Source organism: Chelonia mydas, chromosome 1 (assembly GCF_015237465.2).
Source record: "Chelonia mydas isolate rCheMyd1 chromosome 1, rCheMyd1.pri.v2, whole genome shotgun sequence".
Lineage (NCBI taxonomy): Eukaryota > Metazoa > Chordata > Testudines > Cheloniidae > Chelonia > Chelonia mydas.
This window is the reverse complement of record NC_057849.1, coordinates 175,623,441-175,647,164: the sequence shown is the minus strand read 5'-3', so window position 1 is coordinate 175,647,164 and position 23,724 is coordinate 175,623,441. Positions and strand designations below refer to the sequence as shown.

General features: G+C 39.1%; 1 protein-coding gene across 9 annotated transcripts in view; it reads left to right on the top strand.

Moving 5' to 3' along the window:
- ROBO1 (roundabout guidance receptor 1) overlaps positions 1–23,724 on the top strand; it is a 1,017,416-nt gene that overhangs the window by 972,314 nt on the left and 21,378 nt on the right. For all 9 annotated transcript variants that reach the window (XM_037906016.2, XM_037906009.2, XM_043538384.1 and 6 more), the window contains 6 exons: positions 4,960–5,002; positions 8,135–8,289; positions 12,731–13,066; positions 15,665–15,772; positions 18,292–18,436; positions 19,596–19,847. In XM_037906016.2, coding sequence (XP_037761944.1) covers positions 4,960–5,002; positions 8,135–8,289; positions 12,731–13,066; positions 15,665–15,772; positions 18,292–18,436; positions 19,596–19,847 — 1,039 coding nt within the window. The remainder of the gene's footprint in view (positions 1–4,959; positions 5,003–8,134; positions 8,290–12,730; positions 13,067–15,664; positions 15,773–18,291; positions 18,437–19,595; positions 19,848–23,724) is intronic.

The following is a 23,724-nucleotide window of genomic DNA, read 5'->3' as shown; positions in this document are numbered from 1 at the left end:
TGGCTTGTGTGCCAGCTGAGAGTGGACTGAGCCAGAAGGAGGAAATCTTCGACGATGATGTGGAGGGGGAGGGCACCTAGAGGCAGAGGACGACTCAGAGGTCAGAGATGCATGCAGCCAGGAGCTTTTCTCTATCCCGGAGGAGGCTAGCCAGTCACAGCTGTCAGAGCTTGGCGAAGTGGAAACAGGAGAGGAGGCTGAAGAGGAGAGGAAACTGGTAAGTGGCTTTGATTTTGGGAATCGCTGAAGTGAGTTGTTATGGGTACCAGGAGGGTTGCAGAAAGCAGGCTCGTGTCTGTATGGTGTGTATACCACCACATGCCTAGTCTGAGTGGCAGAACAGGGTGTTGATTGACACCCTCACTTCACGGAAATCTGCCTCAGAGATCTCCACAAAACTCTTATGGAGATATGAGCAATCCACTGCCGCAGGTTCTTTGGCAGAGCTGCTTTGTTTCTTGCCCCATTAAGGGTAACTTTCTTGTGCTACTCTGCCATTGGTGCTGGTGGTGGTGGAGGTGAAGGAACCATTGCTGCACACAGGCGAGCGGCATAAGGGCCAGGGCAGAAGCCTCAGTCTTGGAGAAGACCCTCCCCTGATTCGCTGGTCACCCTCAGCAGCAAGATATCTTCCATAATGAACACAGCCTGTGGAAAATGTGGGGACAGTAATGAGGCCCCCTCTACAGTGCTGGTTCTCCCCAAGAGCCATGTGCCCAGTGTACAGTACGGTCCTGGAAAACTGATTTCCCCTGCCCCTGCGGTTACTCACCATTTGGGGGGTTTTGTGGCTCGTGTGCTTGCCTGGGGTCAGTCAGTTAGTGACAGGTATGTGAATAGTGGCTGTGTTTTAAATCACTGAATCAATGGTCGGTGTGTTGCAAACAATACTGCTTCTGTAAAACGTTGCATTTTGGCTTCACAGATATGACCTTGGGAGCCCAGCCTCCCTCTTTGTTACCACGGGCTGAACAGCGGCGCAGAATTAGAAAGCGGCCACAAAAAAACTAAAGAGGACTTCCTGCGTGATGTCATGATGCACTCTGCGTCCAAAAAACAACAATTGAAGGAGTGGCGGGACAGTGAGAAGAGGGACCAAAAGGAGAATGCAGTGTGGAAGCCATGGAGCGGTTTTACACATTATAAACAAGCTCCAGGCGCTACTAGCACTGCAAACTGAGCAGCTCCATGCCCACCCTCCCCTGCACCCACTGTCGCAAAACTCTTTCCCATGCGCCCCCCAGATACTGTCAACGCACTCTTATCAACCTCCTGGCTCCAGTCTGCACCCGTGGCATTCCACAGTCCAGCACTGCGAACTCCCACTACACACTGCACTCAACACCCATCCCTCTGCAGTTTAGCCTTGCTGAAGCACAGTACCCGCTGCACTGTACTCAAAAGGAGAAGATTGGATATGATACCTGAACATACACAAATCTTTAACCATTCCGGGACCTCACCTCCTCCTGGAACCCTCCCTACTCCCATCCCCCTCAGTGCGTTTTTGTTTTTTTGTTTGTTTTGTGTTTTTTTCTTTGTCTCTCTTCTCCGGTTGTTGTTTTTAAATAAAATAATTGTTTTGGTTGAAAGCAATCTTTATTCCATTAATTGAAAGCAAACAGAGCCCTGCAAAGCAACAGGCAATTTTCTTAAACCTTCACAGTGCATCGTCTGCACCAGTCACAATCACCTCCTAGCATTACAAGCACTGCACTCCTGAGCATAGCAACAAATATTAGTAGCTTTCAGCTTCAAATTGCTGCCTCAAGGCATCCCTGATTCTTATGGCCCACACACTGCGCCCCTCTAATAGCCCTGGTCTCTGGCTGTTCAAATTCAGCCTCCAGGTGCTGAGCCTCAGCGATCCAGCCCTGAGTGAAGCTTTCACCCTTCTCTTCACAAATATTATGGAGCGTACAGCACGCGGCTATAAACATAGGAATATTGCTCCCATATAGGCAGCATCAGCAGGCCTTTAAATGGCCAAAAGCACACTCAACAGTCACTCTGCACTTGCTCAGCCTGTTGTTGAACTGCTCCTTGCTGCTGTCAAGGTGCCCTGAGTATGGCTTCATAAGCCACGGCATTAAGGTGTAGGCAGGTTCTCCCAGGATTACAACGGGCATTTCAATTTCCCCTGTGGAGATCTTCTGGTCTGGGAAGAAAGTCCCTGCTTGCAGCTTCCTGAACAGGCCTGTGTTCCAAAAGATGCGTGCGTCATGCACCTTTCTGGACCAGCCTGTGTTAATGTCTGTGAAACACCCATGGTGATCCACAAGCGCCTGGTGAACCATTGAGAAATACCTCTTCCCGTGAATGTACTCAGTGGCGAGGTGGTCTTGTGCCAGAATTGGAATATGCGTGCCATGTATCACCCCTCCAAAGTTAGGGAAGCCCATTTGTGCAAAGCCATCCACAACGTCATGCACGTTGCCCAGAGTCACAGTCTTTCGGAGCAGGATGTGATAAATGGCCCTGCACACTTCCATCAACACAAGTCCCACGGTCGACTTTCCCACTCCGAACTGGTTAGCAACCGATCGGTAGCAGTCTGGAGTAACCAGCTTCCACAGTGCAATCGCCGTGCGCTTCTCCAACGGCAGGACAGCTCTCATTCTCGTGTCCTTGCGCCGCAGGGCTGGGGTGAGCTCATCACACAGTCCCATGAATGCGGCTTTCCTCATCCGAAAGTTCTGCAGCCACTGCTCGTCATCCCAGACGTGCATGAGAATGTGATCCCACCTCTCAGTGCTTGTTTCCCAAGCCCAAAAGCAGCATTCCACTGTGGTCAGCACCTCCATCAATGCCACAAACAATCTCATGTTGTACCTACTACATGTGGCGAGATCAATGTTGAACTGCTCTTGCCTTTGTAGTTTAAGGAATAACTCCACTGCCACTTGTGATGGGTTAGTGAGAACGAGCAGCATATTGGTCAACAGTGTGGGATCCATTCCTGCAGACCAAAGAGGCAGAGCACGCAGTACACAAAGTGTTGAAAGATGGCACCAAATGCAGATGGAAGCACAGGGATTGCTGGGATGTGAAGCAATGCATCACGGGGCATTGGGACAAGACCCAGGATTCCCTGCGACCCCTTCCACCTTCCCACAAATCTTAGCGGCAGAAGAGGAAGAGATGCTCTGTGGGATAGCTGCCCAAAGTGCACCTCTTCGAATACCGCTGCAAGAGCCACAAGCATGAATATTGCGCAGGCAGCTGACAGTGTGAACACACAACAGCGGTTTCCCTTCAGCACTCTCTGAGCGGCGCTGTAACTCTGCCAGTGAAGACATACCCTTAGTCACATTGAGTAGTATCTTACATCACGACTAGTCCCACTGATTTCACTCACTACTCAACGTGAGGCTAGAACTGGCCCTTAATGTTTGCGCAGTCCTTGGACATCCAGAGTGGAAACACATGCAAATTATTATTATTTAATTAGCCTTACATACAATTTCTAGCACAATCACAGTGCAACATGCTACTGAAACTCTATGGTGTGTTTTAGATTAACTGATAGACATTTTTGCAGTTAGAAATCTAGACATTAAAAGAAAATATTAGAACATATGGGTATTGCAAGTCATAGCTGCAAATTCAACAACATAAGGGATTTAGAAGAAGAAATCTGAAATACACAATGTAAAAGATTTTTAAAAATCTTTCCTTTTTCCATACATTAGAGTCTCAATAGTTAGTTCTTTTCAATTTAAATGGTAACAGGCCTTTTTCTGTAGCATTACCTTTAGTAAAAGATTTACCTGTAGCATTGCCTGCTAAGGTTTTAATCCTGTTATTGTAATCACTGCAAGCATTTATCTCTCCCTTGCAGACTCCCAGCTTGGAGTTCTTTTAAAGAGCAGAATTTGGCTGCTTTTTTAAACACATTCCTAGTTAGGAAATGCATAGCTATAGAATCCATCAGAATTTGCAGTGAAGCTAATCTCTTTAACCCTTTGCCTAACCCACTGCAAACTTGAAAATGGCAAATTTATTGCTCTTGAAACTATTGATTTATGCCTCTTAAAAACTAACTTTTAACCATGATGCTTTCTGGAAAATACATGCCATTCATATCAACACACATTTAAAAAAATGAATCTGTATGCATTCTGGCTATATTCCTTTTTATTCTTAGGAAGTGTTAGTACAAAAATTTCCTGCTAATTTCAAACCAGTCAGACAAACTGATTTATTTATTACAATGAATAAATTAAAATTTTAGATTTAAAAAAGTATTAGAAAAAATCCAATTGTAAAATTTTAGAAAATAACACATTTATAAGGACTTTTTAAATATGCATGATGCCTAAGTAGAATACGGTGTCTGTCAGTAAAACATCACACTCCATTTGGCTTTTTATAAGGATGAACATCTGAAAATCACACAGATTTTTAGTACACTGTTAATGTGAAAATACAACATGAGATTTTGCAGTAGGTTGTGATATAATGAACCATCATTTACACTGGAAATAATGTCTGAGCTTCAAAATCTTGGTACCCGTTTAATGTTAGCAAGATGATGATAATGTACAATAAAGTTTTAACATCTTTAGCATCATCTATTCATTCATGAAATAAACAAAGTGACATAAATTCTTCCCTAGAGTAACTTGTTTGAAGTCAGTAGAGTTACATCAGGGATGAATTTAGCCTGATGCATTACACCATTCTTTTCCATGTCTGAGACACAACAATAATTAGGTAGAACTGACATATAAAGGTTTTGTGGGGCTTAAAGTAACACCAGTCAGGTGACCAATGTATCGCGTATGGATTTGCAAATGAAGGAATGACTGTTGAAAGAGTGAGACTCAGTATTAAAACGTAACCAATCAAAATGTAGAGATTTGGTTAGGAGGAAACAAAAAGAGATTTTACAGTGCTATTTAGAAAGTCCAATATGACTATTAAATTATTTTCTGTTTTTATCTCTTCATATTTTAGTAACCTATCAGAGAGGAGGAGAAGCTGTAAGCAGTGGAGGCAGGTAATGACATGGTTTATTTTGCAGACTACAAGTTGGATATAAATAAACTTAGATACATTGAGTACATTTATAAGTGGTGGTATACTGACACATTTTAGGCATATAGGTCACTGATTTTACAGATTTCACTGAGAAAATATATGGCTTTTGAAATGTAGCTTTTGGTTCATTTTCAACATTAAATCTTAATCTTTTCAGTTGAGTTGCTTTGTTGATCTGTAGAAAAATGCACCCAAAAACAAACAGCAGAGGGAGCACTTTGACTTCAAAATACAAGGTTTACTGATTTAGCAGATGATTCAGGGAGTTAAAGTAATTAAACTGTGGCATTTATGAAGATTAAGAAATATAGCCGGTTCACAGATACGACAAAAGAAAAAAACATTCATGGGGAAAAACTTGCTGAAGACAGCAGCACACAAGGTGATTGTATTTAATCTTACAATGAATGCAAAACAGTTAAATCATCACTTGTGAGAGAGAGAAATACATTGATGAAATAAAGAGAAATTGGTAGCTTATTAATAAATAATTCTTTGCTCTCAGAACCTAGTTCAGTTCCAGACTGAGGACATCACTGTAATGTGTTTGCCTGTTTTAGTTTATTGCCTAATGAATGTCAAAGGAACACAAAATATCCCCAATTTCCTTCTATGTTTCTTCAGAGGACAGAGCAGCAGTGATGGTAGGGAGGCCATGTCATGCATGTGTCATTTCAATAGCACAGCCTGTTTTTTAAATCATGCTCCAGCACACCTTTTCTCAGCATTAGAGTTAAGGTATTGTAGTGAGCCTTTAAATCTCAGCAAACATCTAGATAAATACATTCCCCTCCCTTCTGCTCCGGGCACTGCCCTGTAGTCCTTACCATGCACGAATGTACCAAAATGTGATAGAGATAAAGATTAGACATATGAAGACATGAAGATTAACATTCAGTTTTCTAATATTTTTGAATTGACAAGCCTGTAAATAACTATAGGCCAGATTGTGTGCTGCCCTTGCAGAGGGGTCCTCTCTTTTCCCTTGCATGACTGTTCAACACAATCGCAGTCCTTGCCCTCCCTATGCTAATAAATGTTATTGCATGCCTCTATAGAGCAAAGTAGCTAAAGAGCCATGGGGAGGAGGCAAGGCAGTGTCTCTTCTCCCTTCTGTACTGGCCTGCAGATCTGGCCTGGCACATCAGAGACCATTATGCACATATACACATTCTGGGAGCAGCACTGAGGAACTGTGTTTCTGTATCATATACAATCTCCCTGATGCTCCCACTGGAGCAGTGTGGCTCTGTGCTGCCCCAGTTTGGTAGCTAAATGCCATAACCTAAAATCTCGCTCATAAAACCTTCCCCTTTTTAGGGCTAGAGGTGCATCATACTTATTTTGATATATGTTCATCTCATCAGTTCAGATTTTACAAGTGATCGAGCCAGGAAATCCTGTCTGTGCCATATGTTCATTTATTTTGCTCACCTGAGCATATAGTATGTTGCACAATACTTTGGAGCATAGGAAACACATTTGATCAATTTTTGAAGCTGTATAGTTTCTGGCATAAAATCTTTACAGACGCACCCCCCCCACCCCCACCCCCCCGACTTACGAAATCGTTCCGTTACAGAAAGCCTCGCATAAGTCGGAAACGTATACCCGTGCGTTACGCAAAAATTTCCGCAAATCCTATTTCTGGCTTATGGAACTTTTTCCGTAATTGAATTTGCGTAACCTGGGTCTTGCATAACCCGGGGAGCGTCTGTACTCTGAATTCCAAACCTTTATGCTCAGACTCCCACTTTCACTGCATAAAATATATTTTTAAGGCTTTTGGGAGGCTCAGCATATATAGTGTATAAATATATACAGTGTATAAAAGGTGCTGTCTTCTAACATTCAGAAATAAACGTAACTCAATTTCTAGTTTTAAAGGATTAACATATTTTAGTTGAAAAAGCATTATATCCAATATTTTCACAATAGATACCTATTTTTTCTGAACTCAATGACTGACTTTTGTGCTGTTTACAGTGGTAGCCATTAAAATTTGCCCATTATGCCTGTGATAAATAGATATGTTCCTTTTGTTTCTGAAGTCTTCCCCTCTAGTTCTGTATACCTACTGTAGGAAATAATTTGAACATAGCAATGACTGAGATTACCTAACTTCAAATACTTATTTAGTTATTAGAAGCAATTGTCAGGTTTTTAAGGGTCACTACGGTTTGTGAAGCTTTGTAATATGCACAATGTTGTCAGAATTAAAAATAGTATGTGGGTTGGAGATTCAACAAAACATTCATCAAAGTTTATTTAGTGCTCACTAGAAAACCTGCAATAACTTGGAAACCATGCAACTGGAATACAAATCTTTTAGCTGATGACATGATATATCATCCAATATGCAGCCAACATACAGCAGTGCAGACTTGTGATCTGATTTTCAAAGGTGCTGAGCAGTCACAATTCCTGTGGACTTCAATAGGAGGAGCTGCTTGTGTTTTTTGAGAAATTTTCCAATTTTTCAATCAGAACACCCCTGTTTTTGTCATTGTTGTTTTCCCTCCTGCCTCTTCCTTTTTTTCCTTTCAACAACCCTCACTTCTTTTTGTTTTGCCATTCCCCCTCCCCATTTTTTCCATGTTGCCTCCGAAAATTGGGGAAAAATTGAAAAACCCTACAGTTCAGTTTTCAGATTTTTGATGAAAAATCAGAAAACTTAATAAAATTCTAAATTTTCCACAGAAAAATTCTTACCCTTTCTCAACTAGGCCTACTGTTTGTTAATACCCATATGATGATCAAAACATTGTGTTGGTTTCTCTCTACTGTAATTTACCAAAGAATATCAACACTTTATGGAAATGTCTGGGAATCATTCCATATACCAATTCTTCTTCTTCTTTCGTAAGGCAAGACAAGTGATTAGCAATGTTCAAAGAACTAAGTCCAGATTAGTGGACATATACCAATTAAAATATATGTTATAAGAGAGATTATAAGTATGAATTGCCTAACCTTTACTACTCACAGTGCAAACTTTTTAATGTTAGACAGCCTTTTGAGGAGAGCATAGGAATCAGTTTAATAACACTGTTCCTTAATTTATGAAATTACCATACTTTGTTTTTTAAAGACCAGGACTTCTAAACATCAGTGAACCCGCTCCTCAACCATGGCTAGCAGATACATGGCCCAACACTGGGAACAACCACAATGACTGCTCCATCAACTGCTGCACCTCAGCCAATGGAAACAGTGATAGCAACCTCACAACGTACAGTCGACCAGGTTAGATACTTTTACTAGTTAACAAGAAGCCTGAATTCTTACAACCAGTCTCATTCATACTTCTACAGAGTTACAGTTTTTGTCCCTTATTATGCATGTTGTGGCAGACTATGTCCAGAGTTTCATCAAACTGAGGATAGGCCATAAAATGCTATGTGTTGGTGTGACAGCTATAGTATTTGGCCCAGAGGTTGATACTGGGGTCCTCCAGAGATAAAAGCATGAGATGCTACACTTTGAGCTAAAGAGCCAAGACTCTATAGCTAGAGGCAGTAACAACTTGTATTGGCATGGAGGAGGACCTGTTTTCACCAGTAGATTACAATACCACATATAATTTTACACTTTGTGTTATGTGCCGCACAGTTTATTCTGTACAGCTGCAGCTGCTAAACCTGGTTTGGCTGATTTTCAAGATGGTTTTATTAGCCCAGTTCCTCTTGCTGCTACTGCTACGTTTGTCTTCCAAGTTGCCTCTCCATTATGGTGCCCCCAAAATCACTGCACCTTAAACACAAGCTAAAGGGGTCTATTAATTGATACAGACCTGGTTTAGTCCATGGAAGACCTAAACTAGGTATGAATGAACTCATTCTAATCCAGGGGTTCCCAAATTTGGTTTGCAGCTTGTTCAGGGTAATCCCCTGGCGGGCCGTGAGACACTTTGTTTACCTGAGCGTCCACAGGTATGGCTGCTCGCAGCTCCCAAAGGCCACAGTTCCCTGTTCCTGGCCAATGGGAGATGCGGAAAGCGGCACGGGCCGGGCCACCACTTCCCGCAGCTCCCATTGGCCGGGAACGGGGAACCGCGGCCACTGGGAGCTGCGAGTGGCTGTACCTGCGGACGCTCAGGTAAACAAAGTGTCTTGCGGCCCGCCAGGGGCTTACCTGAACAAGCCGCGAACCAAGTTTGGGAACCCCTGTTCTAAACAAATAAGAAACAACTTGAATTAGCTCCCCAAATTCAAACTGAACTCAACATTTCTTGAGTTTGAAAAGTCCAAATATATTTTATTTTTGGTGCAGATCTGCACTTCCTAATATTGGCTAGGACCATAGGTAGAAATGCCAGCGTGTTACTGGAGAGGTTTTCATGCGTATTCCTGGCTGATGAGAAACAAGAAATGCCTTATCATATCAAAGTCTGCTCATATGAAATTTCCAGTCTACTTTTGCACATTCAAACCTTTTGTTGTTCACTCACTGCTAGGCCAAACTCCTTCATTTGGGTGACTGGGTGTTGTATTTTTTGTTTGTTTGTTTGTCTGTAAAGATTATATTATAGAGAACAACTAATTCTGTTGAATCTGAAAAGCAAAATATAAAAAGCAGGGATAAATTGAGGCTCTTGGGAGCAAGGGCAGCACAAGGAGAGCAACAAAAGCGTGTCAGTGGCTTTAGAGGGAGACATTATGGGTGAATAATGCCTCCTGTTCTCCTGTGGTGCACGCTGGGTGGACTACACTGCAAAGCAGCACTTGCTACACATTTTTTAAAAAAATGGAACTGACAATCTCTACTCTGACCCAATTAGTGCTTGCCAGTGAGTCAGAAGTGGGAATCTTGGGCCACTTCCCTACCCAAGTAGGCACATCCCTCTTTAGGCATGGAGCACTGCCAGTAACACTGTTTGCATTCCCCATCACTTTGCAGTCAGGTTATGACTGCCTGCAATGTGGAAGCATTGCAGAGACATGGTGTTCCCTCTAAGTCAAATGTAATTACTGCAAGGACAGCCATAAACTGATGATGGTCATTCATTTAGTCCAGTATACAGGGGCCAGTACCAGATGCTTCAGAGGAAGGTATGAGATCTCTAATTAGAGACTTGTGGAATAATGTGCACATGGATTACATTATTATAAGTATCTGGATAGGAAGGGGATTTCTGATAATAGAGGGTTCTTTAATCTAGCAGACAAAGTCATAACAAGGTCCAATGGCTGGAAGATGAAGCTAGACAAATTCAGACTAGAAATAAGGCACACATTTTTAATAGTGAGGGTAATAAGCACTGGAACAATTGACTGAGGAATGTGATGGATTCTCTATCACTTTATCGTTAAATCACAGTTATCTCTCTAAATCTAAATCTTTCTAAAATATATGCTCTAGGTCAACTGGAAGTTATGGGCTTGATGCAGGAATCATTTGGTGAAATTCTATGGCCTTTGTTATACAGGAGATCAGAACTGATTATCATAATGATCCCTTCTGGGCTTAATATCTATGAATCTTCTTAACCCCTTAAGTTTGTAGTTGTCTTATGCCCTGAAGCACAAAGGCTTATGTCCCTTATATATAAAAATGTAACTAATTACCCATGTATATTTCTAATATAATCTTATAAGTATAGTACTGAATAGGAACCTTACTATATAGGGACTGCTTCTTTGTAAAAGTAGTGGGGAATATAAAATTCACATTTGATAAAATACATTTTCTGTTATATAGGGAAGCTGACATTTGTACAGATAGATACTTTCTAGGAAGACATCCTGATAGGTATAGCTTATGAATGGACCTACAGTAGTATGTACTATATTGATTATTGCCCTTCACAAAAAAATCAGATCCAGCAGAAGAAGAAAGCAACTACAAATATTTTTTAGAGTGCCCTTAAAAGAAAATCAAAATAGAGGAGGAGGCATGAGTAATAGAGGATATACGGGAAGGTAACAAAGGAGGCATAAGAAGGCGGAAGTTGCATGAAGAGGAGGAAAAAATGGCAGTATTGCTCTAAGTGATCATGAAAAAAAGTAAAGGGAAAGGCAAAAATGAAAAGATATCAGTAACAAAAGTCAAGAAGTTGAAGAGTATGTAGAGGGATAAATAACAGCTCCCATGTGAAAGAAAAATAAATCAAAGGGTAATTTTTTTAAAAAAAATTGAAGCTGAAGGACATGAAGTTTGCAGTGAATAAGTTGTATGTAATGCCATGTAGTGCTCACATCCCTTAACCATTACAATGGGAATGAGTGATCTTATTTTTGTATTTTACTGCTTTTACACAGAAAAGTTTTCCTGAAAGAAGTGTGAATGTTAGAAAATGTTTTGGAAGTTTACATTTTCATTTCATAGACTCTAGAGGCTAAATCCTAAAATGCTTACTTAATTTTTTACTCACTATTTTGGCTGGAGTTTGCCCTGACTAAGGACATTGGGATTCGTCCCTAGGTTACCACTCAGCAGTTACATTTCGTTAAAAAAGAGCAACTATCTTCTTGGTAATTATGTAATTATCATTACATATACAAATTGGTAAATGATAACACACATTAATGGTCATTCTGTGCTGGTTTCCTAATAACCCCATATATACAGGTCTGCTAACTCTGTCACTAGCACTCAACACCCTTCTGGTGGATTGGATATAGAGGGGAAACAAATGCTATGAAAGTAATGTCTATGCTAGTCACAGGGAAGCACATGGGGTTCCTGAAGGACAAGTATGCTGACCCAGCATTTAATACCAGAGCTGAGTTCTAGAATTGTGGTTAGAATGTCAGCACAAGCCTGGTAACTGGGAGACAGTCCCTGAGTGCTAACTTCATGGCAAGGTAACTACTAGGAGGGTGAATTCACTTTTATTTATACTGAATAAAGTGCCAGAGGCAATAGTATGTATGATTAATAAGACCCAAAGTAATTATGATTAGCATGTTCTGCAACCCTTCCAAGAACGCTTTCCTATCTTTTTCTTTGAAGCTCACCACATGTTGTTGTGCTAGAATCCAGTATTCTATTGAAGTCTTCTTAAACAGGTTCTGAGACCCCTTTCACACTGTACTGTATCTCTTCATTAATTATTTCTATCTCTGTATGGCCATTGTTTTTAAAAAAAACATGCACAGAAGAATCCATAAAGACCTCTTTTTCTTTTTCTGAAGCCTGACAGGGTTTAAAATGTTGTGTGTTGAATGTGGACATGAGACAGTTGTTTTGTATTTTTGCTCCAACTCTTAAGTGTTTTTATTTAAACACACACATTGTCCTAAGTATGCTCAATTGTGTTTTTAATTATTAAGATGCCAAAATTGTTTTGAGAATATTGCCCAAAAATTAATACGGTTATATTGCCAACCTAAGAGCAACAGAAAAGATATAAACATTATTGTAGGGACAAATTTAGCAAAACTGAATTTATAGAGAAGCCAAACAGAGGAGTTTACTTTGGATCTGGAGAATTGTATAACATGGAGAAATAGGTGAGAACTAACAAAATTTTCTGAACCCATGTTTTTGTACGGTAACCTAAAAAGTAAATAAAGTTCAATAGATTTATTTATTTATAAGTTATATTATTACAACCCCATTTCTGCTTCACAGAATCAGGTCATATAGTTGTGCACAAAAATATTTGTAAAGCTTATTGCACATGAAGATATAGCGAGTAACTGAACAGAATGACCTTTTCTTTTTCCTTCCCCCTGTGGTTTAGCTGATTGTATAGCAAATTACAACAACCAGCTGGAAAGCAAGCAAACAAACCTGATGCTGCCTGAGTCAACTGTTTATGGTGATGTGGACTTGAGCAACAAAATCAATGAGATGAAAACCTTCAATAGCCCAAATCTAAAGGATGGAAGATTTGTCAACCAACCTGGGCAGCCCACTCCTTATGCAACCACTCAGCTCATCCAGTCAAGCATCAGCAATAATGTTAACAGCAGCAGTGGGGATACAAATGAGAAACACTGGAAACCCTCTGTTCAGCAAAAACAAGAGGTTGCACCCGTACAGTACAACATTATGGAGCAAAACAAATTAAACAAAGGTGAAGAGCTTTTGGCTTTTTTACTCTTGTTTATTCATCAGATGATCGTCAGCCTTCTGGTGCTGGGAGTCCAAAGCTTGTCAGGACTAGTAAACGTAAACCTCTGTGGTGCTTCTAGGCTTTTTCCTTTGTAGATTTAGAAATTCCCAGTAACCAGTGTCAAAGAGTTAATTAGCACTACAATAACCTTCAAAGATTGAATTTATTATCACAAATAACTAGCTGCAACTTTAAAGAGAATTAAATAAAATATATTTTCATGTGGCTTTGTGATTAATTTAAATTTAATAGTAGGTGCTTAATTGGTTAGGACAAAGAATAAAATATCTTTTATTCATAAGACCAATGCATGGTAGTCACATTATACTCTACCTTAAATTTTAAATAGATCAACATCCTTTATCAGTTGTGGATGGAGGCAGGCTAATTAAATCTACATCTTCATGTAAACAAATGGAATTTTTGCACATCAAGCTGTGTAAAATTATATTGTGTTGTACACTGGGGACAGAAATGGACCAATCCAATTAATTTTAGCTTTATACCTAGCAAGCCTCCAACTCACATATTCAGAGGGAATGCTATGGAAAAAAATTATGGATACTAAATTTCCTTTGTTCTGACTGCAGTTTGTGGGTTCAGAAGCTAAAAATAAATTGATTTTGGTGTAAACTTGAAACATCAGAATGTACTTTTGTGGCCTTAGGGGCACGTTACTCCAATGTGATGTGTGGGCACTTGGAAGAAATAGGTATGTGATTTCTTGCTAATCTTCTGGTTACCGTGCAACCTGCTTTAATAACCTGATTTGCAAAGCAGTGCCCCTAGGAACTGGATCCATTCTAACTATGAACTTTTTGAACAGATCGTTGTAACTTGTATGATCACATAGTGATATTGAAAAGATGTCTAGCAAAAAGACACATTTCATTACAGAAGGTTGATTTCATCTGTTTCCTACCTGACCTACTTACCCACAGAGTAGTTGAGAGGGCCGTATAAAATGTGATACCGCCTTTTGACATAACCAAGTCAAAGGAAAAATTCAGTTTTTTTCTGGCTCCAAGCTGTCGTGTGAGGAGTTTTATCTTTTTGTAATTATGCGTATGCGCTCACTTCTCTGTGGTGACCTTATGTATTACATTTCAGTTTCAGAATTAAAATGTTTGGATTTTACTACCAAGAAGACATTGTCTTTTTCAGATGGTATATATTACAGCTTCACATTTTCTAGCATATTGTGCTATGAAAAGACCCCATTAAAGCATTGTCTGCTGACAGTCATATATACATATACATATTTCAGTGTTGATTTATTGTTTATCCTCTGTGTAAACAGACATGGAATGCAGGGCTTCATCATGAAGTGTGGAATGCAGCTAGACTACAGAATACATTCTGGTGTGGGATTTATCATTTTGCTCCTATTTTTCTCCCCATGCTTACATTATCAAAAGCATGTCTGCAGCAGATGGGGACTGGATTCTTAGCTACTCTGTGTGGGGGTTTTTATGAGTCAATAGTCTGATCTTGGATTTCTTATTTCCTAAGTCAAAATCATCTCGCTGACAATTTTACCTATAGCTTTTATAATGAGAAATAACCATTTTGATGAGTTCCATGCTGTGCTTCATTGTCAGTACTTTATGTCCAATGGTTCTGTTTATGTCTTTATTTTATTTGGTCTGTGAAGAGCAACTCATCTCCTTGCTAGTCTTCTGTAAATTATACACACTTCTTAAGCAAGAAAACATTATATTGTCTGATGAACATTTTATCCCTGAGAAATTTTTGTAGCTGTGATTGCCAAATCTAGCATTTAAAAATAAAATCCCTGTAATTAAATGTTCATCCAAACCTTTAGAATTGGATAGGCCAGTTGTTGTAGCTGTTAATAGTAAAAACTGTGTCAGCACTATCTGGCAGTCTTCCTGGATACTATAGAGACATTGGACCAAGTTCTCTGCTGGTGTAAACTGACTTCAGTGGAATTTGGCTCTTGTAGGGTTAAACTCACTTCCATGCGGAAATATGGCATAAGCCTCGGTGTGCTTTGGGACTTGAGTAGGGCATAGGCACTGTGCCTAGGGTTGAATTTCACCCTAAGTGTATGTCTACACTGCAGTTGGACAACTGCAGCTGGCCCATGCCAGCTGATTTGGGCTCACAGGGCTTGGGCTAAGGGGCTGCAGCCTGAGCTCTGGCATCTTCCCGCCTCACAGGGTCCTAGAGCCCACTGGCTTGAGCACAAACATCAATACTGCAATTAAACAGTCCCTTAGCACAAGCCCCACAAGCCCAAGTCAGCTTGCAAAGGCCAGGTACAGGTGTCCAGTTGCAGTGCAGACATATCCTTAATGACCATGGACCTTTTCTTGGTGTAGCTACTGAGTTGCCCTAAAACTCTGGAGACCTGTGGGTAATAGAAATTAAAGGAAAAGACAGGAGCAAAACAAATATGGGGAGGGTTAAAAGATTTCTCCCCCACCCATGCTTCCTCATAACATGTTCAGTGGGTCTTATTGTGTGTTATGAAGCAGGAATATACAGGAAATAGTTTATGTGAAGGGAATATTAACTGTATTATTAAACCTACAGATTACAGAGTAAATGACAATAATGCTCCAACTATTCCATACAACCAGTCATATGACCAGAATACAGGAGGGTCCTACAACAGTTCAGATCGGGGCAGTAGTACATCTGGTGAGTATATTCATATCAAGCTACAGTCTGCTAAAATAAAATATGGTTCTATTATTATTACCATATTTGATTAAACTGTTTACATATTCAGTACTAATGGCCTGATTTGCAGAACTGCTGTGCATCCAGATCTCCCATTGGAGGAAATACAACAGCAACTCTATTGGGTCAGAATTAACTTCCATAATCTATGGTTGCCTCCTCTTTACTACTTAAAATAAAGCATCAGCTAGTTGATTAATGCCATCTAGAATTGTGAAAGCCATATACTGCAGTATACTTTGGATTTCCTAATTGGGTCCTCCACTGTTTGACATCTTGGCCTCCCAATAGCCAATTCTATACAAAAGTCTTTCTCAGAAATTTCAAAGAAAGCTGGATATAAACCCGCATACTTCCCTTTCTGGAAAGGCACCCAGACTCCCTTCCCATCCCTAGGCACCAACCAAAAAACCCTACTTTATTATTGTATAGTGCACTTACTGAAAACACCAGAACATTTGTTTTATACCTAACAAAACTAGTTTCAGTAAATTTTGCATCTGTAATTTTTTAACTCTGATACCATACAATTTTGTTGAAAGAACTGAAAAAATTCCTCTGTTTTTATTTACACCGACTCAGTGAATATTTATGAAAACTAATCTTACTGATAACTCAGATTTAGACAGTAGAGAATTAAAGAATTTTGTTTCTCACAGTGCCTTTCATATGCAGAGTATCCAAGAGCCCTTTGCAAAAGATTTCCTTGCAAAGAAACCTTGTTCTTCCTTAACTTTTGCTTTCGCCTAGGATGGCCCAATTGCCTTTTTCCTAACCTATGTTTGATCTTAATCTAACTATCCTAACCTAACACTACTCTGGCAATGTAAATGTGTTTTAGTGTAAATGAGGCCCTGTATTTTCTGTCTTCGGGTAGGTCTGCCTGGTATTCTCAACTGTTTATTTGGGGTATAATGATATACCTCAAATAATAGCAAGCCTCTTAAACCTCCAGGATTCCCTGAAAGAACCTTCTGGGCGTGGGCAGCTTGCCCAATTCTAGAGCAGCAGGATCTGCTGAATCCCAGTTCTACAGTATTCAGACTTGAAACACAAAGCAATACCTCTCAGGGGATATGAACCCATGTGAATTAAGAGTAGGGGGGCATATTATTTACTGTGCTAACACTTAATATGTTTATTCATAACAATGACAAATTATAGCCCTACACCAAGGACTCCAGCAGGAATGAAACAGGTGACCAGAGCAATACATTAATTGTGCTTTATCTAGTATATATACATTGGAGGATAAAGAACAAAATGCAGATTATGGTCTCCTTGGGACAATTAGGGTCTTGCTTGACACAATATGGTACTGATGTACCAGTAAAACAATAGTGAACAGCTAAAATATACTGGTACATAGCAGTCAATGTGGAGCAATAATGAGCTGAAATATTGTCCATAGGAACACAATGTAGGAGACAGTGGCACAATTACACAATAACTTCAACATCCTTCATTATGTGGACAGGATAAACTATGCTAGATATTAAAAGAAAAACTCTGCTTCTCCTAAGGAAGTTAATATGAAGAAGAATCATTTTAAAATTTCTATTATTTAAAAAAAAATGAAACTACTAATTGTTTTCAAAGAGTTAACAATAAAAATGACAAAGTATACAAATTAACACACAGAAAATGTAGAGTTAGTTTTGATTACAGATAGTATTCTAGTCAAAATTCAGCACCTGAATAACTGATGAGTAAAGCTGGATTGTTAAAGCTACATCGTTCTACTATAAGCCATAATTTTTCATTAACAGTGTCTGAAAACATTCACACCATACTTCATCAGGGTTTTTTTTTTTTTTAGTTATTTTAGTTCTCCCAGCAATTATTTTCAACTCCACCTGCCATTCATACTAAAATTAGTAATTTCATTGTGCCTAAACCATTTCAGTGGACATATACAAATTGAATATATTCAGTGACTTAATGCAACAGTGGAACTTTAATAGATCATATCTGTATCCTATTGTATTTTAGGTTCCAGCAATTAAATAACAGAAAGGCACTTTGGAAAATATGTCTACAGCTCATTTGGTTTAGATCATAATCTATAATGTAATTAATAGCTGTTGGAGGATCATTCTTAATGATATTGCTTGTAAAATTCATTTATGGTTTTATTGCATTTTAGCTATTTATTAAGTTATGAATACAGTGTGTTTTGTCCTTGTTGTATTAAAGTTTCTGGTTAAAATTAACTGCAGCAAAATGTGGAATAATTGGTTTTACAATGCAACTGTAATTATGAGGTTATGTATGCAGAGAGGAAGGACCAGAACTTGCTCCCAGTCAGGTCAATGGTAAAATCCACATTGACTTCAATACGAGCTGGAATGAATCCTGATTCCTACGGCCTCCCCCCCCCCCCCCCCCCACACACACACACACCCATGGGAGATGTAACTAGGTGAAAAGAGATAATTAAAAGCATTTTTAAAAATATATTATTTATTCATTCTTAGGGAGTCAAGGACACAAAAAGGGTGCCCGCACCCCTAAGGTACCCAAACAGGCTGGCATGAACTGGGCAGATCTACTTCCACCTCCCCCCGCACACCCTCCTCCCCACAGCAATAGTGAAGATTACAGTCTTTCTGTGGATGAAAGGTAAGAAAACCGAACAAATCATCCTTTTATCATTTTGCTGACAAGCTAGCTCAAATTGATTTAATTTAATTTGTGCTCTGGTAACGTACTAATGAAGTTTTCCTTCAATCCACTTTGGATGTTCATGAGCTTCATACAGTATTATTAAAATACAAAAAAGGCTTTTGAGAGGATTGTGCCTCTGTCAATGCATCTTTACCAACTGTTATTCCAGTTCTGAAACTGATGCTCTGTGTTGTTTGGATTTTAGCGTGTTTTTTCTTTTTTTCCAAGGGGGAATGAAGCGGCTTGCATTGTACTCAATGAGGAGCCATATTTAGCAGTATAATACACAACCTGTTGAATAAATTCTACAGCGCAGTAATCTTCAATTAGATTAGACCAGTTCTATATTTGTAGACAGCTAGAGATCTGGGAGGAAATCCTGGCTCCTTATAAAGTCAATGGGAGTTTTGCCATTGCGATAATAGGGCGAGGATTTTATCCCTTGGATTTAAGTAAACATACTCAATATTCTTAAAAGAATGAAAATAAAATACAAATATTCCGGCGGTTAAATTGTTATTTTCTTGAAATGACCTTGCCTCGTTCTTGACACTTCGCCTGTAATTATAAGATCCAGCAAGCAAGCAGTTCCACAATTTTTTACAGTTTGAAAATCTCTGACCATTTGAGCTAGAATAACGTATAGTAGATGCTGTGGACCAGATCTTCATGTTTATTAAATCTGCGTTTAATACATCTGGTGGAATATTTTTCATCTGATATTTTATTTAACAAATATTGCAGTCATTTGTTAAATAATTTATCAATTTAATTATGTTTAGTAGCATCCAACCAGCTCTATAACTTGACTACTCTTTGTCAAATAAATTATTTGACACACAATAATATTCACTGAATAATATATTCACCAAATATTATTTTTCTAGTCTTTGATTTGCCCTCGTACCCATTTTAGTCACCTAGCAGCTAATTTAGACACCTGCAGATCTCATGGGACAACTGGGAAATGAAATCCTGGCCACACTAAAGTCAATGGCAAAGCCCTTTTGACTTCAGTGGGATCAGGATCTTTCCCCTAGCCCTTTATTTTTATTGCATCAAACAAGTTTAATTTAAGCTACAGTCCTCATTTTTTTTAAAAACTATTTCTTAGTTATGACCAAGAAATTCCATGTCCAGTGCCACCTGCAAGGATGTATCTACAGCAAGATGAGCTAGAGGAAGAAGATGATGATGAGCGAGGTCCTACTCCTCCAGTCCGAGGAGCAGCTTCCTCTCCCGCAGCTGTCTCCTACAGCCACCAGTCTACTGCCACTCTAACACCCTCACCCCAAGAAGAACTACAGCCCATGTTACAGGATTGTCAAGAGGAAATAGGACACATTCAACACCAACCTGACCGGAGGTATGTTGCCGCAAATATGCAGAGATGACAGATGAAATTCCACTCCCACTGAAGTCAATGACAAAACTCCCATTGACTTCAAAGGGCCAGGATTTCACCCAACATATTTACTCTGCTAATATTTAATTTACAAATTGGGAAGATTTGACTATGTATATTCTTAGAGCTAGGTAATTAAGTTGCTTTAATATTGTAACATGAAAGGAAATGCAGTGTATCATCTTGTGTTACATACAATGCTGACACAAGTTAAATGCACAGTCATCAGGATACTAAAGTGGTATCGTTAACACAATTTACCATATAATTACAGTTCCATTGTTTCCAATAGATTTACTGCATTATTACCATAAAATAGCTTGCATTATTTCACAGTAACGGTGCAATTAACTTGTCACCAATGTGTATGAATATATATAAATATATAATTTATATAAGCTATAGGTTTTCCTCCTTTAATAAATCCTACTGCAGTAAATTACTGCTTGTGAAATTTCCTTCATGTTCCCACCTTCCCTCATTTTTTAAATAAAGACGGACATTAAAAAGATCTATATTTGTTCCAGGGACATTTTGCTTCCATTCTGAGTTTACTGTACCCTTGCAGCTTCTGCTCTCTCTATATATATATTAAAAAAAACATGAATTTTGACTAAATGTGACTATGGTTTAGCTTGCTGTTTTGTTGCGATAATAGAACTTTTGTCCCAGGAACATAGTCTTTGTAGACCCCCCCACATTAGCTTATATATATTGAATTTATGATAAACCATTAGACTTTTAATATTCCTGTCATTTTTATTGAAAATTTTTATTATTTTCAAGAATTTCTAGGCTTATTGTTCCAAAGATCAGTTTAGCACTTCTTAATTTTTCGTATTTCTTATTCCTGGGCTTATTTCAAAGCAATATTTTTCTAAAGGGTCATCTTGCTGAATTAATTGCTTGAATTTGATTTTGTTAATGTAGCTTTTTATAGGTGTGTTTCCCAGAAAAAGAATGTCGAGTATCTTTTTTTTTTTTTTTTTTTTTTTAAGTTTGCCCCTTTTTATTGTAAAGCCAAGCCTGGTACTTTAAACCTTGCTTTTTGAAAATGGCTTCAAATCTGCTTTTAACTTTATCCCCCATGTTTCCTCAGTGTTCCCATTTCTTCCTCTCTACTCTAGTATTCTGTAATTTTTTACCCTCTGTCATGTTCTGTATCTTGTCCTCTTTCTTTCTCCTCATGACGTTCATTCCTTCTTTCCCTTCCATGTACACCGATGGAGAAGGGGGGGTGTCCACTCAATCTTCCTTTGGGTGTCGCTTCCCAGACCCTCAGTTTCTCTGTTTTGAATAGTGTGGTGCACTGAGCGAGCCAGCAGCCTGTGTGCAAAGAAGAGGATGCAGTGGGCAACAGCCTGGCAGTTAGGATGTTTCCCTCAGCACAAGGAGTGGAAGGTGGCCACCACAGATATATCACCAAACTTAAGGAAATATGATTGAATGTGGCTATAAGGATGCACCACTGAACTGCTAGGGTATAAGGAATTGCTATGTAAGGGATGGAAGAAATATCCTACACCTCTTTTTGCTGTTATTAAAGGGGGTTAGATAAACATCACTAGCGGATAAATGCCATTGCCTCCATTCTTTGGAAAGCTGCTAGTGACTCAGCCCTAATAAGAAACAAAGTGTAGTTGGGCTATCTTGGTTATGTGTCTTTAGCTTTTCCAGTGTTGTCTCTTATCTATTTGATATGTTCGTTTCTTTTATTAAAATAAAGCCACTGTATTGTATAAGTTCTCTTGCATGATCAGCAAGGCTTGCCTGACTGCATCTTCCACTCTACTTTGCTTGATGACAGGTTTCAGAGTAGCAGCCGTTTTAGTCTGTATCTGCAAAAAGAAACGGAGTACTTGTGGCACCTTAGAGACTAACCAATTTATCTGAGCATAAGCTTTCGTGAGCTACAGCTCACTTCATCGGATGCATGCAGTAGAAAATCCTGCATGCATCCGATGAAGTGAGCTGTAGCTCACGAAAGCTTATGCTCAGATAAATTGGTTAGTCTCTAAGGTGCCACAAGCACTCCTTTTCTTTCCACTCTACTGGCATTGTTATGACATGTTATGTTGAGGAGTTGGCTGTTGTGTGCTCAGCACTTGAAGTACATTCTGGAAGGAAGTTTACACTTGGAACATGAAGAATGAGAAGGCTTTCTAATTGAGAACACTTATTTCAAATGACACATACTTCTGTATTAAGTACTAAGATTTCTTGATTAACTGAAAATATTCATTGTTACAAATAATAAAAGTATCTGACAGAGAAATAAGTTGAGCATGTAGCTTTGTACTGAAGATTATATCTAAAATGCTATTATCTGAAATGTATCTGTAAGGTTGGTAGAGATTTACTCTCTGAACTCCAGTTCATTTGGAAGATGGAAAGGTTACTTAACAGAGGGGGCCATCTCCTCTTCCCTCCTCTCCAGTCTTTAATGCTGTCTGTAATGATTCTACAGCCATGCTCCGTGTTGTGGGCCCCAGGAACCAGGCAGCTGGAACATTGCTCTCTGCGATGATGATTGTGTTCAGTAATGCTGTCTGTTCGGTCAGCTTGCCATAGTTACAGCAGATTGAAATAGAAAGCTCTGCTCTGGAAGAATGTAAAAAGCACAGTGAGATAGGAGACACTGAATGTTAAAGCCAGAGTCACTGTAATCTAGTATGGGGCTGTATAAAGTGGAAGAAATGCTGCTATATGTCCATGAATATGCCCATGTCCTCAGTGATCCTACCTTATGGGTTAGTGAGCAAGCTGATTTTCCAAGAACCCTCTCTATGTTTTGTAAATAGTTGCCTGTCTCTTGGTAACAAAATCCAGAGAACAGGAAGACTAGTAGACAAATATACTACAAGGACACATCTTGCCAGGATCCCACATTAAACCAATATAATTTAGCCAAGATGGGGCACTATATAAAGGCAAATAAAGCTTCTTTTCACTCAGCTATGGCTCTGTCATTTCTATTAAATGATTATTTGGATAAAATATCTCTAATTGTCACTGCTTCTGTGGCCTTCCATAGTTAAGACAACCAGTAGAAGTGTGTGTACAATATTTTTAAGGAAATGGTAGATTATTCAGTTCAAGGATTTCTGCATTTTGTTGTGAAAGATGAGCACTTGCTTTTTTTTAAAAAAGGAAATGTTTGTTTAGATACATAACTTTTTTAAGCAAGACCTGGCCCATTTCTAGGAGTGGGTGGGTAAAACTAAGCCAGCCAAAAATAGGAAAATTAACGTTTTTCAAGTTTGTAAAGATAGCCATTTTGCTGAAGTGATGATAAAGCAAAATTGATGAGTTGGAAACCATGAGAAATAGAAAACATTGGGAAATTTTTCAAACCAGATTATGGTCAAAAGCGCAAACAGCAGATATCCTTTGTGATGAAAGAAGACAAAAGTCTGGTCATTCCCTCCCCAGGCATATCTTCCTTTTGGGTAAATGACAACTAAAAAGCACAGGGGACAAACTAATGACAATATCTGCAACATTAAGATAAATGTTCTGCAGATCAAAATATTAAATGAACCAAACATTGATCCCATAATGCCCAGACACAGTCCTTTAACTTTTGAATCTAGCAGCTCTGTTACTGATTATTTAGGAACAAGAATAATATGGATATATTTGGATGCTCCCCAAAGTTAGATATGAATGATATTGAATAATTCTCTTTAACATTACCTTCCAGACCAGTTTCAAACCTATGTTTGGAATAAGTGGGGGAAAAAATTCTGAGAAGGATAATGTTTATGGAGCAGTCTGCTTGGGTGTAGATGCCTATTGTCTCTGATAATAGCAAGCTTCAAAAGCAATATACAATCAC